The 17,682-nt window shown below is 44.5% G+C and overlaps 1 protein-coding gene across 1 annotated transcript in view; it reads right to left on the reverse strand.

Moving 5' to 3' along the window:
* Positions 1 to 10,138, reverse strand: part of C3 (complement C3) — a 73,593-nt gene extending 63,455 nt beyond the window's left edge. The window contains exons 1-3 of the mRNA XM_060269008.2: positions 10,052 to 10,138; positions 4,417 to 4,609; positions 382 to 544 (exon numbers count right to left, since the gene is read on the reverse strand). Of these exons, the coding sequence (XP_060124991.2) occupies positions 382 to 544; positions 4,417 to 4,609; positions 10,052 to 10,122 (427 nt within the window). The 5' untranslated portion in view covers positions 10,123 to 10,138. The remainder of the gene's footprint in view (positions 1 to 381; positions 545 to 4,416; positions 4,610 to 10,051) is intronic.
* Positions 10,139 to 17,682: the final 7,544 nt, after the last annotated feature.

Consider the following 17,682-nt stretch of genomic DNA (forward strand, 5'->3'; position numbering starts at 1 on the left):
ACCTACAATACCTGAGGGATGAATACACAGAACTTTTTCAGACCAACTTGAGTTGTCAGGTGTGTGTGTGTGTGTGGTAGGAGTGTTAATATTTGTTTAACTCTAGTTGCAACTAGGGGTGCATCTAATAATAGTAAAGATCTGAAACATAAATCAAATGCTGACCCCAAGCTGGTTATCCACTCCAGGCATCCCCAAACTTCGGCCCTCCAGATGTTTTGGACTACAGTTCCCATCTTTCCCCGACCACTGGTCCTGTTAGCTAGGGATCATGGGAGTTGTAGGCCAAAACATCTGGAGGGCCGCTGTTTGGGGATGCCTGATCCACTCTATACCCCTTACTGTGGTCCCAGATAAGGTGGGGCTAGCAGAAGGCTTCACCTGCAGATCCAGGGGTGTAGATGGTTTTATCTGTCTGAACAAAGAGATATCCACTCTGGAAGGAGACCAGAACCGTCTTCTCCAATGTGAACTGAGGACAGCTGGCCTGGACAACCACATACTGGTTTTGCTTGGAATCCTTCTTCAGGTCTTTGGCAGGAACCTGTGTTAAGGGAATCAGGAAAACTTGTTTAGGTCAAAGGGCTGGAGGGGGGCAGAATAGAATGCCCTGACCTCCTTGCCCTGCAGCTAAACTCATTCAGATGTTTAACTCTCCTGTTTGCTTGACACTTTGTTATGTGGGATGTAAACCATTGGTACGGTCAAATGCAACATTCCTTATTTCCCTAGAGTGGCCACATGCAGGTGGACATAAGGATAAGGAAGGAAGGATGAGGAATCATTTATTGGCCAAGTACCGAACATACTTGGAATTTTGCTTCAACTACATCCAGTCAGTGTGACGTCTGGAGCTTCCTCCCCCTGCATGTGACCTGGGAGATGGCCATGGCTCCAGCTGACTCCACAAAAGAGACATGCAGCCATTTTCTCAGTTCGTCTTGTTTCTTATTGCTCTTTTGATGATCTTTTGCTGCCATGCTGCTCTCCTGCAGTCATTTTGTTATCTAAATGTAATTTTGCTGTCTGCTGGCTCTCAGCCAGCAGCACATGAGTTCAGTCTCCATAAGAGATGAACTCACAGTTTCTTTGTGTAACTACCAAATCCTAAAAAAAAAAACCTCAACAACTTCAATCCTAAACAAAGCTCAAAAACTTTGGGGTAAAATAATAAAAAAGCTCAACAACTTCAATCCCCCAAAAAAGGTTAACCACTTTGGTTGGCTCTTTTCGTTGCCCAAAACAACATCATTATTTACAAAATGTTTACGCACTAAAAAAGCACCACAATAGTGAATACTACTCATATGATTGCATGATATTCATTCCTGACCTCAGACAAACGTGAAAATAGTGGGAATTTCTGTTCCCATTTCTGTGTCTGACAGAATTCTGTAACATCCCTAAGATCAGCCCAATTGAAGAGTAACTCCTTTTCTTGACAAGGTAAATGCAGATCATTCAGCAAACAGTTGGCACTGCATCAAATATGGCTGCTGACTGGCAAATAAAACTGAAGTGTGCAAGAGATTTAACTAAGGAGCGCATAAGTAAGCTGGATGACCTTAAGAAAATAAGTTGTTGCTATAATTTATTATTCAGATGATTCCCAGAGCATGTGGAGGATGGCAGCTCGGAGTGCTTCTTGCATGACAGGCTCACTGAACACTTCAAATAAATGGCCATAGACATGCTGACAACAGAGTTTGTCCACAGTCTGACATTCTCTTTTGCTCTTAATGCAAACAAGCCAAGAGACGTGGCTGTACACTTCATTAACTCCAGACTAAAGAGACAATACATTAACTTGCCAAAGGCACTTTAAAAATAGAATTTAGATATTTCAGGTTCCCTCAGCTGAAACCATAAGACAGAGCCAAATTGTGACTAATCATAGAAGAAGGCCTGAAGTATATATTCATAAAAGACCAAGATACATGCTGCTCACCATACCAACCAGGGCCGGATTTATGTTGGATGAGGCCCTAAGCTACTGAAGGTAATGGGGCCCTTTATAGGTCCGGCTGTCCTTTGTCAACAACAAATTGTCGCTGTTTCTTGTGTTGAATATATGCTATATGGTCATTTATGGACCTAATAGGTATCTAAAGCCATTTGCCACTGTTGCTGTATGTAGGTTTAATTTTATTTGTTTTTTATCTTATATTTTGGAAACGTACATCCAGTTTCCCCCCTTTTAATTTTTTTTGGGGGGGGGGGGGGCTAAGCTATACAGTCATACATCGGGCTGAATACGCTGTGGGTTGCGTACTTTCAGGTTGCATACTCGGCGGACCCGGAAGTGTTTGCTTCCAGGGTCTGCCGCGCGCGCATGTGCAGAAGCGTTCTGCGCGCTTTGTGCGTGCACAGAAGCGCTCTATTGGCACTTCGTGCATGCGCTAAAGCGCCACTCGGGCTGCGTACATTTTGGGGTGTGAACGGCACCCCAAAACGGATTGAGTACGCAACCTGAGGTACCACTATATCTTGTTCATCTTAAACGTAAATCTAGCACTGATGCCGACAGAAATAAAACAAATAGGAACACGTTGTTACCTTAGGTGGAACATCAAATCTCCCCCAGTCCCCCAAACAAGTCAAAGTGCTTACTATCCGAGTCCGGTTGAGATCCTTGGCACTTGATGTAGAAAAATATCAGAAGTAATAATAATAATAATTTATTATTTATACCCCACCCATCTGGCTGGGTTTCTCTGTTGGGGGGGGGGACACACACCAAGACGTTAAATAACAATTTCCTGCCTTTTAATGACACCCAAAGTTATATTTGTGAGCCCTGGAGTCTAGTGGAAGAGAGGAAGATAGCTTCTCAAAAGAGGCCAGATGCATGAAGGTTTGTAACATTTTAAAATCCATGAGTAACGTAAACGTTCGAGAACTAAGCTATTCGAAAACCAAAGTATGACTAATATTTCCTAAATGCTGGGACTATAATTTGATATAACTATGTCAGGGTATGTGTTATCAGGTCTAAAATAACTCATATAGTGTTGGTGAAGTTAGTTCTCTTTAATCAAAGAAACAAAACAGCTCAGGAGGCCAGGCCTAGTGAGCACAGCAACTCTTCCTGGTAGATCTTGCCCAAATGAGTCAGTTGTGAGGACAGAAGGTCCCTGGCTTCCCACAGCTCCCTAAATCTTCTCTTCCCCCTGGTTCTTCCCAAGCAATCTGAGACTCCAACACCTTGTCTATCTTTGCTCCACCCTCTTCATGCCTCTTTGGGTTCTGAAATACCAGGGGAGAAGGGAGCTGGTCACTGCAGGAAGGGGAGACAGCCTGGCTCCCTCATCAGCCCCCCTCCTCTCCAGCCTCCGCTTCTGCCTTTGAGTCTGGACTGTTCTCTGCCACAGCCTCTTCCAGCTCTACCTCTTCATATTCCGACACCTCCTCTTCCCAGTCTGCTCCCTCTTCTCCCTCTGGCCACTCATCATCATCCCACCACCAGTCCCCTGGCTCTGAGACTTCTTACCTTGCGGGTTCCCCAGCTGGTGCCTCCAACCCCCCCCCCCCCACTCCTCTGCATCCAGCCACTAGCAAAGTCAAATCCATTAAGAAGAAACATCAAAATGGTAAACCACTTTTCTTAGAATCCTTCCTTAAGCATTAGGAATAACGCCCTATAAAAGTGTTTCTCAAACTTGGGTCTCCAGCTGCTGTTGGACTACAAATCCCATCATTCCTGACCACTGGTCCTGCCAGCTAGAGATGTTGGGAGTTGTAATCCAACAACAGCTAGAGACTCAAGTTTGAGAAACACTGCCCTACAATCAGCTGTAGGGCAACCCTATACATGAATACTCAGTGCAGTCATTTGAAAGAATCTTGCAGTTTTCACTTTTAATAGCAGTTTGAACATCTGCAATGGGCAAATTATCATGTTTAGACTGTGCGAAGAATGAGTTTCACAGGTGAATATCTGCAGATCAAGGCACAAAGGTGGGTGAGACTGGTTTTTATCCAGGTTGTCAACCCTAACATTTTTCAGCCCAAATTTACTGCTGACCCTTCCAGAAAGCAGATACTGAAATAGGACCATTGCATACGATCACACAAATCCTCACAAATATATTTTACTAAAGCTGGTCTGGGAGCTATAACAATCTGAATCTTCTGATGTGTTATATTCAGGTCTGATCAGACAGCATTGTACTTTCTTTAAATTTCCCATCATTGGGCTTGATAGTACAGATGATTTGCCCTTCCCTTACCCCTCTCAGAGTTTCTCTTTTTATATGCTAATCCAACCACCCCAAATGTAACAGACAAACTGCGCAATCGTATGTATGCCCCACTGTGTTCAATGCGACTTGCTTCTAGGTTGAGTGTGCACAAGTCTGGAGCTTGATTTTTGCACATACACTATGGCACCGTCCCTAATCTTCGCTCTGCACCCACCTTTATGGCTGGTGTCACCATCATGCCATTTGCTGGGTTCATGGGAACTTGGACCATATACAAGGTGTTTCTCTTCTGTGGGAAGTCATGCACAGAGATGGTGACCTGTGTGTCAAAGTTGCTTCCATGAGCCTCCACCACAATCGTCTCATCGGTCTCTACTCGCAGGACACTTGGGGTGATGAGGGAGTAGCTACAAAGGAGAAAAAGTTCATTGCAGTGAGTCTGTTTGTTGCATCTAAATACCTTTACCACAGCTCCTCCATGCTTTGGTATGCTCCATGCTCCTTTGCCAACTCCTCTTGCTTTGGGAAATTCAAGAAACAAATGGTTTAAGAGGCCCTCATTTATAGGCATCACCCTGTCAAGATTCTGAAACCCCCCCAAAAAACCTCCAAAGCCACGGTCCAGTCTTTGTCCTGTCACCTAGAATAATATCAATACATTTCCAGTGACAGAGAGGCTTCCACCCATCTTCTCCGCTTAGCCAGTCATAAAAACCACTAGCAGAAGATCCCTCCTCTGTCCCCATCAAGAGAAAACAGTTTAAGAAAGAATGAGGAGGGAGGATTTTTGTCCAGGCACATTTCTTGATGGAGGTAAGAATGAGGAAAGGGGGACTTCCGGTCTATCGCGCTGGTGGGAGGACGCAGAAGCCTCGAGCTCTGAGGCTTCTGGCATTCGCGGAGGGGGGGGAATACCGCAGGGGCACGCGGATCCCCACAGAACCCCGGGTTGAGCTTCCTGGGGGCTAAATTTGCCCTGCGGAGCTCCCGACGTGACTCCTCCCCTGCCCGGGAAGCTCGGCAGAGCCCCCGAGAGCCAGCGGAGTGGCAGTCGCGGGAGCCATTTTGGGCACCAGCATTACCTCCAGAAGCAACATCCCGAGCCTTCACCCAGAGAGCGATGGATTCCTTCCGCAAAAGGCAACGATCAGGAAAAAAACTCAGTGTGAGTAAAAAAGCGTGATTGGCAACATTCTTTTAAAATTCTGACACGGTAGGTGACTACAAAAACGGAAGTCGGTCTCCCACTTTGATTGTTTTGTGAAGCAGTAATTTGATCCCCAGCAAGGGAAGAGAGAGGAAGTAACCAATTTACCAGGAATCAGACTCTCAAACCCCTCCAGGAGACTGGAACTAGGTCCCTGGAGAGATCTGTGAATGGATTGATATTTTGTTGTTATTAAGAAAAGACTATGCTATTGATATTTGGATTTATGGAATAGCCAGAACTGGACTTAAAATGGACTCCATCTGGGAATTTGACACCTGTCACATCCGGTTTTATTATCTGCTGTTTTCCCACGGGATTTGAGAGCAAGGACGATGGCAGTCTCAACATCAGCACAAGATTCATATTACCAAAAGATCTATTTGGAACTTTTATACATTAAGGAAGAGCTGGTCAAGAACAATGAACACTGGCGACAAATTAACAAAAGACTTGAGATCACGAGGGGAGATATGGATAAGGACTCAGGAAGAGAAGTGACCTGCTCAGATGACACGGAGGACGAAATAAAAACGATAGACAGTAATAACTTAGAAGAACTTCAAAACTGTAAAGGAGAAGAGGAAGAAGATTGTCAAAATGCCCCACAAGTGGGAGATGTGGGACAAGTTTTGGATTTAAAAAAAGAACTCTTCAACGGAGAACCGGGGGGGGTCTCTGCACACCCAGTGAGAGAGGGTGTGCAGGGAAAGCTCTGGGTCGAGGGGAAGGAAGAAGGGGGGTGCTGGGAAGCAGCAAGAAAAGTGTGGAAACAGCAGAGTGGTTTTAAAAAATATTGCTGGAAGCTTTTGGAAAGGGTGGGAGTGGAATAAAATGTTTAATCATGTGATTTTAGGCTGGTTTGATTGGAAAAGTCTGACACTGGTACGAAATATGGAATTTGCTGAGGTATCCAGGGAATCTGGGTCCAGGGGAAGGGGGGGAGAATGAAGCATTAAAATGCAGTTTAATTGCTGGTAAAAAATTTAAGTTGGGGAGATATATTAGAACATAAGTATTTAAAAATTGAGTTTATAGATATAATTAAATGGTGATAATGAATGAGGAAATGTTAATTAATTAAAAATTATTTGGTATAATGTGAAAATTGCTCTACGAGGAAGTAAATTAGGGAATCAATGAGGGGGGAACCGGGGAAGTCTCAATGTTATGAAAATGATATAAGATTATTAGATCTATTTTTTCCTTCTTTTTTATTGTTGTTGTTATATTTTTATTTTTATTTTTGGGGGTAGGGAGGTCCTTTTTTTCTTCTTTTTTGTGTGCTCCTTTTTTATTTTGTATTTTGTGTTATTTCTTTTTATGTGCAAAATGAATAAATATCATTTAAAAAAAGAATGAGGAAAGGGGTTTTTATTTTTGTTCTATTGTTTTTGCTTTTGTTGTAAAATTAGGGTGAGAAAACTGCATAATGGAAGTTCATACAGCAACCCAGTTTTTCTTCCTTTACTTAAGTGGTTGTGAGAAATGGTGGCATGTGGGAGAGATGAACGAATTCTGGAGGCTTCTGTTGAAATTGCAGAGATAAGATTGTTGGGCTAGCGCCTGGGAGTCCAATCCTGGCTTCAAAACCTCACACAGCCATGAAGTTCATATTACACTGGGGTAATTGCTGTGGTTTTATATTGGTGAATGATATATGTTGCCTGCAATCCTCTGTCCACTTGCATTGAGTAGGAAAACAAGCCACAGAATGGCTGAATTAGTATTACAGCAAAATTACTCACAGAAGAGGATGCTGCCCATGTGACCTCCAAGGCATGTATACGATATCTTTTAAAGATTCCAAGGAATCAGGGGTGCCAACTTCAATAAAATCCAGGGGGGGGGAGGAAGTACGTCCCATCCCACATAATTGATCACAAGACATGGCACACACACCACTTGAATGGCAATGCCCATCAACTGGGGGGGGGGGGCGCGGCGGCAGAACATTGGCCCCTAGGAGTTGGCTCCTATGCAAGGAAGACGGTAGGGCCCTCGTCAATCATTATTTTCTAACCTCAGCCATAATGTGAAATCAACATCTGACTTCCTCCTATGAGATCACACCACAATTTGTCCCGGAATCGCAGAACAGTAATCTGGACGTGGACACCAGCTGTCATTCAATGCATAAGTCTTGAAATTAGATTTTGCACTTTGCTTTTTCCTCTTATGTTTGTAATTTGTAACCACCTGGTTACAAATTACTAGCACTCTGGATAATGCTGCTGTTTTAGTTGATTGTATATGATGCATATTTTATTGTTTTATGTTTTATAAATTGCTTTGAGAAGGTTTTGCCTTTAAGCGCGGTATATAAACATAAGGTTGGGGTCCCTTCATGAAATCCCTGACTCCTTCCAATGTTAGCCAAACATAAGGAGGTCAGCAAAGAAAAGGAAAAGGGTCTGGCTCCCTAATGTGAGTGCTCTCGTGTACCTTTTTTTTTAGAATTAGAGGTTGGGTTCCTATTCAGGTCTAAGGCAACAAAAATATTTTAGGTTTGGATTAAATTCTACTTCACTTTCAAAAAACCCTCTCTAAACCAATAAATCTGAGTTCAGGTTCAGCGACTTTTTGATTGTAACTTTTCCTTTTGGGCTGTACTAACTTTTGATTTATGCCTGATGAGGACATTTCCACATTTACTCCATACCCTCCCCACATCCCATCACGGCTGACACAGAGTGATGGCATCTGACAAAAGTCAGCTCACGTAAATGCTGAGTTGATCACAGGTGGCATCAACAACATGTAGCTGTGCATACAACAGAATTATAGAATTGCAGAGTTGGAAGGGACCGCAAGGCTCCTCTAGCCCAAGTCCCCTGCAATGTGGTAGCAATGCAGGAATCTTTTTGCCCAACGAAAGGCTTGAACCCACAACCTTAAGCTTCAGAGTCTCATGCTCTATCATAGGGTGTCAGTGTGCCAAGGACACTTCCCTGTTTGAAGGGCTGTTGGAGGACAACCCTCTATTATTTGAATGAGTTCTCTATACAAAGAGCTATCTCAGGAGTAGGCAACCTAAGGCCCGGGGGCTGGATGCGGCCCAATCGCCTTCTCAATCCAGCCCACGGACGGTCCAGGAATCAGCGTGTTTTTACATGAGTAGAATGTGTCCTTTTATTTAAAATGCATCTCTGGGTTATTTGTGGGGCATAGGAATTTGTACTTCTTTTTTTCAAAATATAGTCCAGCCCCCTACATGGTCTGAGGGACGGTGGACCAGCCCATGGCTGAAAAAGGTTGCTGACCCCTGAGCTATCTGGTCAAAGTTTGTCTTAATGATAATGAACCTAACAAGGGAGAGCAAGGACCTTGCAAAGATTGCCCATCAATAGCACAGGAAACAGGCACAGAGTTCACCTTGTCATACTTTCCTCTCCCACCTTATGGTGAGAGGTATTTTATTTCTAAATAATTTGTAGTAATCACTGCTAAAGGTGCATCTCTATATAGACAGCAGCATATACAGATTGTATGAAAAATCAGTGTCCTCTTTTAAGGTGATGCGTTTTCTCTTTTTTGATTGTGCGTAAATGCAGGACTGGTCCTATCATTAGGCAGAGTGAAGTGGCCATCTCTGGAGACAGATGGCAGGGGGCGAGTGCCAATGGCAAAATGTTGGAAGACAGAGCTGTGTGTAACCCCTAAACTAGCCTGCTGCTGCCCCTCGGCGCAATGGAGGTCCAGTCACTAGTGTAAAAAATAAGATTAATCCTGGCAATTTGGCAAGCTTCTCTACACAGAGCTATAGGGGATGCTGCCTTGCCCTTTGCCTCAGGTAGAATTGTTGTTGTTGTATTATATTATACATATAATACATATTATATATGTTGTATTATATTATTATTATATTATTATTATCCACTATGGGCGGCTTCCAACACATATAAAAACATAATAAACATCTTGGTAAATAAAATGTCTTGGTAATTAGTCATTTTACACCACAGCTGACTAGCACTCCAACACATGTACACGCAACAGAACACACACACATGTAATTGTCAGACATGCCATGAAGCCTAAATCAGGATGGCTAAATTGAAACGTCATGCTCAGAGGTGATCAGAAACTGGAGACGAGCAACAGGGGAGGGCTGTTGCCTTCATGCCCTAATGGAGAGTTTTCCAAAGGTGGGCCACTCCAGGGAGGCAGAATGCGAGATCAGATGGACCCAGAGACACACTGCTAAAGCAGGATTCTTCTGTTCTTCCATGGCTTCCACACTTCTTGTACAAAGAACATTTCTGCATGTCACAAATTCAGAGCCGGCGCTGCCACCAGGCAGTGAAGTGGCTTGCTTCAGGCAGCAGACTTAGGAGTATGGTTGGAAGCAGCCAGTTCATGATTATTTTAAATGATATTTCCATCACTATGGTGGTGAGGGGCCGGGGGAGAGTGATATTTGGATTTTCTGCTGCAGGCAATTCCCCCCCCCCTAAGCAAAAAAACCTCTTCACACTACATCTGAAGCAATTTTAAATCACCCCTAAAAGGATTCCTGAATTTGATGGATCTCCTCAGCACATAAGAGAAAGCAGCAGGAAATGCTTCCCTGTGCAGAAAACTCCCCTTGATTAAGAAATGCGGTGCTGCTGTGAACTGCTGACATCTGACTTGTACTTACAGTTGGCTGTGAGAAGAAGTCGGGAAAGAGACCAAGAGGACAGCCACCAGGTAGAAAGCTGTCCCCTCCATGGTGATCTGGGGGAACAGGAGAGGCAGGTTACCGTCTCAGTATTTATCCTCTGAGCCCCTGTCCAAGCCCTTTTGCAATCTGTGTTTAATCAGTAAATGGGGAGGAGTTTGAGCAACCTGGGAATTTCAAAAGAAATTAGCAAGGCTGTCAAAAATGACAGTGGTTTTTCTTTTTCCTCCCCTTTTTTTACAGCAACAGCTAAACAGTATGTTTGTGCAGCCTGCTCTTGATAAACTTGGTGGGGGTTGGCATACTATGCAAACATTGATCTGGGCCAATCCTAGGTTCAAAAGGCTGACTGAAAACTTTCTCTTGACACGCACACACACACCCCGCTGAAGAGTCCAGTCCTGGGGCTCAGCTTCCCAACCAGTATCTATCCCCTAAGAAGGAAGCCTTGCATGGTCAATGGCAACAAGAGGTCTTTCCAATTGCTTTGAACTTCTTGGCATCCTGGCTTGAGGCACTTGTATTTTTTTTACTTATTACACACAATTATTTACTTATCTACCTGGGAGAGACTGTGAGTGGGTCTTGGGCTCACCCATTGCCTCCCCTCTCCTCCCCCACTTATCTCACTACTAGTAAGGAGAAAAGTTCAAGTGTGCGGAAGGGACAACAGGTCTACCAGATGATACAAACATCGTCATCATCCTCCCTGTACCCCACCCATCAGACTAGGTTCCCCCAGCCACTCTGGGTGCATACCCTCCAACATACCTCCAAAGAAAATAAGGACTTCCCATTCCATAATGATAATTTTACTATTTATGCCCCACACATCTTTTTGGGTTGCCCAGCCACTCTGGCCGGCTTCCAACAGATATAAAAGCATAAGAAAACATTTTTTAAAAACCTTAAAAAAAACACCTCCCCTATACAGGATTGCCTTCTGATGGCTTGGGGATTGGATAACTCCATACCCTCCAACATTTCTTCAATCAAAATAGGGACATCTTAAGGAAAAGCGGTACATTCCAGGATCAAATCAGAAACCGGGATGGCTTCTCTAAATCAGGGTCTGTGGGTGGCTTCCAACAAATATAAAAGCATAATGAAACATCAAGCATTTAAAACTTCCCTATACAGGGCTGCTTTCACGTGTCTTCTGAAAGTCATATAGTTGTTTATCTCCTTGACATCTGACAGGTAGGTGTCCCACAGGGTGGGTGCCACTATTCAGAAGGCCCTCTGTCTGGTGACTTCACTTCTCACTGTGAGGGAACCGCCAGGAGGCCCTCGGAGCTAGAATACATTAAACCATACAAAAATATGATTAAAGATTATGCCATTTCAGTAACTCATCTACAGATACCAACATATAATAACATGGTAAGCGACTTCTGTTTCCCTCAAGTCAGTCCTATATGACACAGAACAATATTTCCCAGCCAATATGAACAAAATGTTTGCTTAAAGGAGAGTTGTCACTAATCCCACAGCAACAAGGGGCTCACGATATCAGATCCTCAGGTGTTCATGCGGAAGGCATTCCAACAAAAAGTGTACCAGGTAAGGACAATGTCTAGTCACCCCATTGGAAATTTTTGAGAGACCACTTACACACAGCTGTAGAGATGGCAATCTCTTTAATAGGGTTTACTCGTACATGGCCAAGGAATATTCTGCTTTTAATTTGTTAATTTTTTAAAAAAACAACGGGGTTTACAGTTTGCTCTCCATGGAAACTCTAGGGAGTTGGAGGTGCAGTATGTAAAGTTATTAAATAAATAACCTGGAAGGGAGTGCACAAATGTCCTGCAAGTCCAAAGTGAGTCCCCAAATTGCCCCTAAATACAATCCCATATGGAAAATCATGTCTGCAAAGAGCCATGGTTAGGGAACAATTGGGGGGGGTCCTCCAAAAATTCCATGTACATCCATTTCCTTAAAAGTGCAAATGGGAACTGCATAATCACAATTTGTGAATGGTCAGATGTGTTTTTCAAACACATTTTGGCTCTTCTGCTGAAGTTCGCAGGTGGAAGGCTTGCAGCTGGCTCTTTGCAAGTTACAAAGACCAGCATCTTCTGGTATGCTCTAACTGCTTCTTTACTATTTAAAATTTTAAAAGATGATGCTATTAAGGTGCTACACCCAATATGCCAGCAAGTTTGGAAAACTCAGCAATAGCCAGAGGATTGGAGAAGAGCAGTCTACATCCTAATTCCAAAGAAGGGCAGTGCCAAAGAATGCTCCAACTACCGCACAATTGCGCTCATTTCACACGCTAGCAAGGTTATGCTTAAAATTCTACAAGGCAGGCTTAGGCAGTATGTGGACCGAGAACTCCCAGAAGTGCAAGCTGGATTTCGAAGGGGCAGAGGAACCAGAGACCAAATAGCAAACATGCGCTGGATTATGGAGAAAGCTAGAGAGTTCCAGAAAAACGTCTACTTCTGCTTCATTGACTATGCAAAAGCCTTTGACTGTGTCGACCACAGCAAACTATGGCAAGTTCTTAAAGAAATGGGAGTGCCTGACCACCTCATCTGTCTCCTGAGAAATCTCTATGTGGGACAAGAAGCTACAGTTAGAACTGGATATGGAACAACTGATTGGTTCAAAATTGGGAAAGGAGTACGACAAGGTTGTATATTGTCTCCCTGCTTATTTAACTTATATGCAGAATTCATCATGCGAAAGGCTGGACTAGATGAATCCCAAGACGGAATTAAGATTGCCGGAAGAAATATCAACAACCTCAGATATGCAGATGACACAACCTTGATGGCAGAAAGTGAGGAGGAATTAAAGAACCTTTTAATGAGGGTGAAAGAGGAGAGCGCAAAATATGGTCTGAAGCTCAACATCAAAAAAACCAAGATCATGGCCACTGGTCCCATCACCTCCTGGCAAATAGAAGGGGAAGAAATGGAGGCAGTGAGAGATTTTACTTTCTTGGGCTCCTTGATCACTGCAGATGGTGACAGCAGTCACGAAATTAAAATACGCCTGCTTCTTGGGAGAAAAGCAATGACAAACCTAGACAGCATCTTAAAAAGCAGAGACATCACCTTTCCGACAAAGGTCCATATAGTTAAAGCTATGGTTTTCCCAGTAGTGATGTATGGAAGTGAGAGCTGGACCATAAAGAAGGCTGATCACCGAAGAATTGATGCTTTTGAATTATGGTGCTCTTGAGAGTCCCATGGACTGCAAGAAGATCAAACCTATCTATTCTGAAGGAAATCAGCCCTGAGTGCTCACTGGAAGGACAAATCCTGAAGCTGAGGCTCCAATACTTTGGCCACCTCATGAGAAGAGAAGACTCCCTGGAAAAGACCCTGATGTTGGGAAAGATTGAGGGCACAAAGAGAAGAGGACGACAGAGGATGAGTGTTCTCGAAGCTACGAACATGAGTTTGACCAAACTGCGGGAGGCAGTGGAAGACAGGAGTGCCTGGCGTGCTATGGTCCATGGGGTCACGAAGAGTCAGACACGACTAAACGACTAAACAACAACAACAACTGCTTCTTTATGCCTTTCCTTAAGAATGTTTTGCAGGCAAAAGGAATAAATGGCATGGGTTATGATGACTCTTAGCCATAGCTGCCAAGTTATCCTTTTTTTAAAGGGATTTTCCCTTATGCTGAATAGGCTTCCTCGCGAGAAAAGGGAAAACTTGGCAGCTATGCTCTTAGCAGATAACGTTCCTAGATAAAAAAGATGTCAAAAAACCAGCAATTTACAAATTATCCACGCAAATCAATCAAGAGTTAATCAGGAAATTCTAGTCATCAGCTGGATTCCAGTAACAGGTTTATTTTCTTAGCAACGGTATTTGTACAGAAATGGAGCTTGGACAATCTCCAAAGACATTCTGTCGCAACATGTCTGCATGTTTACTTCAGCCAAACATTCAGTACAGCTTGCTCTAAAGCAAGTGTCCTGATACGGGGAGTGAGAAGTGATCTATGGCTCTAGGTGCTGCAGGTGAGAGGCAGGAGACCCCAAGGGCATTTCAAGACAGCTCTAATTCCTCAAAGGAGGTGCAGCATTCAATGAATTCAGATCCAGCTTCCTGACCTTGCTGCATTGTGTTTTGTTTTGTTTTTATTGGTGGAGACAGCAATAAATACCTTTATCAAGGCCCGTCATTTTTCACAGAGGAGGATGAGTGTTTTCAAGTTGCACAAATGCTGGACTCCAGATGAGCCAAAAAAAAAATATTAAGGGGAAATATGTATGCAGTGTGAATCCTCATCAATTTTGTTATAATGAACCAACACAGAAGGGTGTGACAGAATTATATTTTAGTGGGCTTTTACACAGGGCTTTCCCCCTGCCCCCCAAGCCGGAACTCGCTGGAAACTCAGTTTCAGCACCTCTTTTTCTAGAAAAATAGCACTGATTTTACATGAGCCAATGTCATTAATGATTAGAGTTTTAAATTCCTTCCGTATAGGTGCTTCTCTTGAGGAGCTGTAGTTGAAGGCATCTTATGGAGCTAACCAAGGGTTTATCCACACTTACCTTTTGCACTTCATTTCTAAGCACAGGTCCAAGTGTTTTGGGTTTCTATGCACGGGCCAAGTGGGAGTGTGGATGAGCCCCGAGTAAAAGAGATTCTGTGGCAAAAATCTGGAAGACAGAATCTTAGCACAAAAAGTATTTGTATATGGCTATATCATTAAAACAACAACAACAAAGCAGATTGCAGCAATAAAGCCACACAATAAAACTATAAAAAGTTAAAAACAGACATCTTTGATTGTTTTATTACATTGCATTTTTGTAAAATCCACATACATTTGTATAATCAAGGCAAGTTATTGACTGATCATAGAATTACTGAATTGCAGAGTTGGAAGGGACCCTGTGGGTCATCTAGTCCAACCCCCTGCAATGCAGGAATATGCAGCTGTCCCATTTAGGGATCAAACCTGCAACCATGGTGTTATCAGCACCACGTTCTAACCAGCAGAGCAATCCAGGTTGTGCGATTGTTACATGCTATTTGCCTTTGCACCAGTTCTTGGCTGCAAGTTCCTCTGGAGGCCTGACTTAAAAAACAACAACACCTCAACTGAACATGTATAAAAGCATGTAACATAAAAGCATACAACATAAAATGTTGTAACGGGTTACACCATAGCACTCAGGGTAGGATTCAGCTGTTAGCAGAGGCCCGCACAAGGATTTCTGCTAGCCCAAAGGGGTTTTCCCATCCCCATTCCTCCCCTGGCACCCTCCAACGGGCTGGGGGGAGGCAGGTTTGGGAGAAGAGGACAGTTGTTCTGTCTGGGAAGCTGAAATGTTTGCACTGACGGAACAATTGCCATAAGGCTACACTGAATTCCCTGCAAAGACACTGTTTGTTGAAATGAGGTGGCCCTGGAGTTGTTTATGCAGCTTGCACAATATTGCAGTGGGCATTCTAGCTTGGAGATTCCCGGAACCGGGTCATGGACTGGAAGCATAAACCTGTCCTTTGTTAGCCTTCCCAATATGGGAAGGGGAAAGAGAGATTTCTAAAGCAGATGCAAATCAGAGTGCCATAGCAAATACGCACTGACATCGCGATAAAGTCACGAGCAAGTGACCTTTGATCGCTAAAAGGAGATGGCTGTGCTTTTGATTAGAGCTGGAGAAAGGAGAGGGGACATCAGAGAACAGCTTATTGCATTTTGCAAAAAAAAAATAGCAGGGGAACTTGCACCTTTTAGAAAAAAAGAAGCAGTCCAGGTCAGCACCCTTCACGTGACTGGTGTTGGCATATCTGCATGTTTATGAATTATGTGTAGACCGGGGTCAGCAAACTTTTTCAGCCGTGGGCTGGTCCACTGTCCCTCAGACCTTGTGGGGGGCCGAACTACATTTTGAAAAAAAATATGAACGAATGCCCCACAAACAACCCAGAGATGCATTTTAAATAAAAGGACACATTCTACTTATGTAAAAACACCAGGCAGACCCCACAAATAACCCAGAGGTACATTTTAAATAAAAAGACACATTCTACTCATGTAAAAACACGCTGATTCCTGGACCGTCGGCAGGCCGCATTTAGAAGGCGATTGGGCCGGATCCGGCCCCTGGACCTTAGTTTGCCTACCCATGGTGTAGACCACGGGTGTCAAACACAAGGCCCGGGGGCCAAATCCGGCCCGCCAGACCTCGTCATGTGGCCCGCCGAGCACCCCAGCCAGCGGGACCCAGCAGTGGGACCTTGCTGCTGAAGTGCCGTGCTGACAAAGCGCCGACAAACAGCTGGGGCCGGGGGGGTGTAGAAAGGCGGCCGGAGCAGCGCTGCGTGGAGCACCCCGAGCCACAGCAGGAGAAGGAGGAGGCAGCTTGCCGGGTCAGTGCCCGGCAGTGCCGCACGGAGAGTCCCGAGCCTCTGCGACGCAGCAGTGCTCTGTAGCACTTTGAATCCTCCTCCTCCTGCCACGGCTCGGCGCCTGGAAACGGCTGCTGCTGCTGCTGAAGCACAGACAAAGCACCCAGCAGCGCCGCGTGGAGGAGGAGGAGGATTCAAAGTGCTACAGAGCACTGCTGCGTCCCAGAGGCTCGGGACTCTCCACACGGCGCTGCCGGGCACCGACCCAGCAAGCCGCTGCCTCCTCCTCCTCTTGCCTCACCTCCTCCTCCTCCTGAACGTGAGCTCAGCAGCGGCTCAGCCTCACGAACATGCAACTCTGAGGCTTTACGCACTTCTCCTAAAACGGACACCCGCTGCCTCACGCTGCACGGGAAATGCTTTTTGCCCCTGGGTCCCTTCGCGCTTTTTTCTGGCGCTGAATCAAGGCGGCGACCCCCCTTCCCTTTCTTTCTTCCTCTCTCTCGTTCTTATTCTTTCTTTCCCTCTCCTTCCTTCTTTATCTCTGTCTTCTCTCCCTCTTTCTTTTTCTTTCCTTCTTTATTCCTTCTTTCCTACTCTTCTTTCTCTCACCTCTTTCCTTCCTCTCTCCCTCCTGCTCCCTCTTTTCTTTCTTTCTTTCTTCCTTCCGTCCTTCCCATCTTTCTTCATCTACCTCATTCTTATTCTTTCTTTCCCTCTACTTCCTTCCTTCTTTCTCCCTTTCCATCTTCTCTCCCTCTTTCTTTTTCTTTCCTTCTTTATTCCCTTCCTTATTTCCTACTCTTCTTTCTCTCCCCTCTTTCCTTCCTTCCTTCCTCTCTCCCTCCCACTCCCTCTTTACTTCCTCCCTTCCTCCCTCCCTCCCCTCCCTCTCCTCAGAAACATACCGGTAGGATGCTGCTCTATACTTCTGGCCCTTAAACCCTGGAACCAGGAGAGCAGCTCCAGTGAGTCAACCTCAGCCAGTCCCTTTGGTGAAGGGTGGTGGCTCACTGGCAGAACATCTGTCCTGCATGCAGAAGGACCCCAGCATCTCCAGGTACCAGTAGCTCTGCAAAGCTCCTGCATGAAACCCTAGCGAGCCTCCACCACCCAGTGCAGTTACCAAACATCATTTTTCAATAAATTGTACAATAATTGTACATTTGAATATCTACTTGCCATTATTCTGACTATGTTTCTGCTTTCAGAGCTAGTTATTACTTACATTATTACAAAAAACAGAAATAATTGAATGCAGTGACAATAATTCAT

Source organism: Zootoca vivipara, chromosome 15 (assembly GCF_965207765.1).
Source record: "Zootoca vivipara chromosome 15, rZooViv2.hap1.1, whole genome shotgun sequence".
Classification (NCBI taxonomy): Eukaryota; Metazoa; Chordata; class Lepidosauria; order Squamata; family Lacertidae; genus Zootoca; species Zootoca vivipara.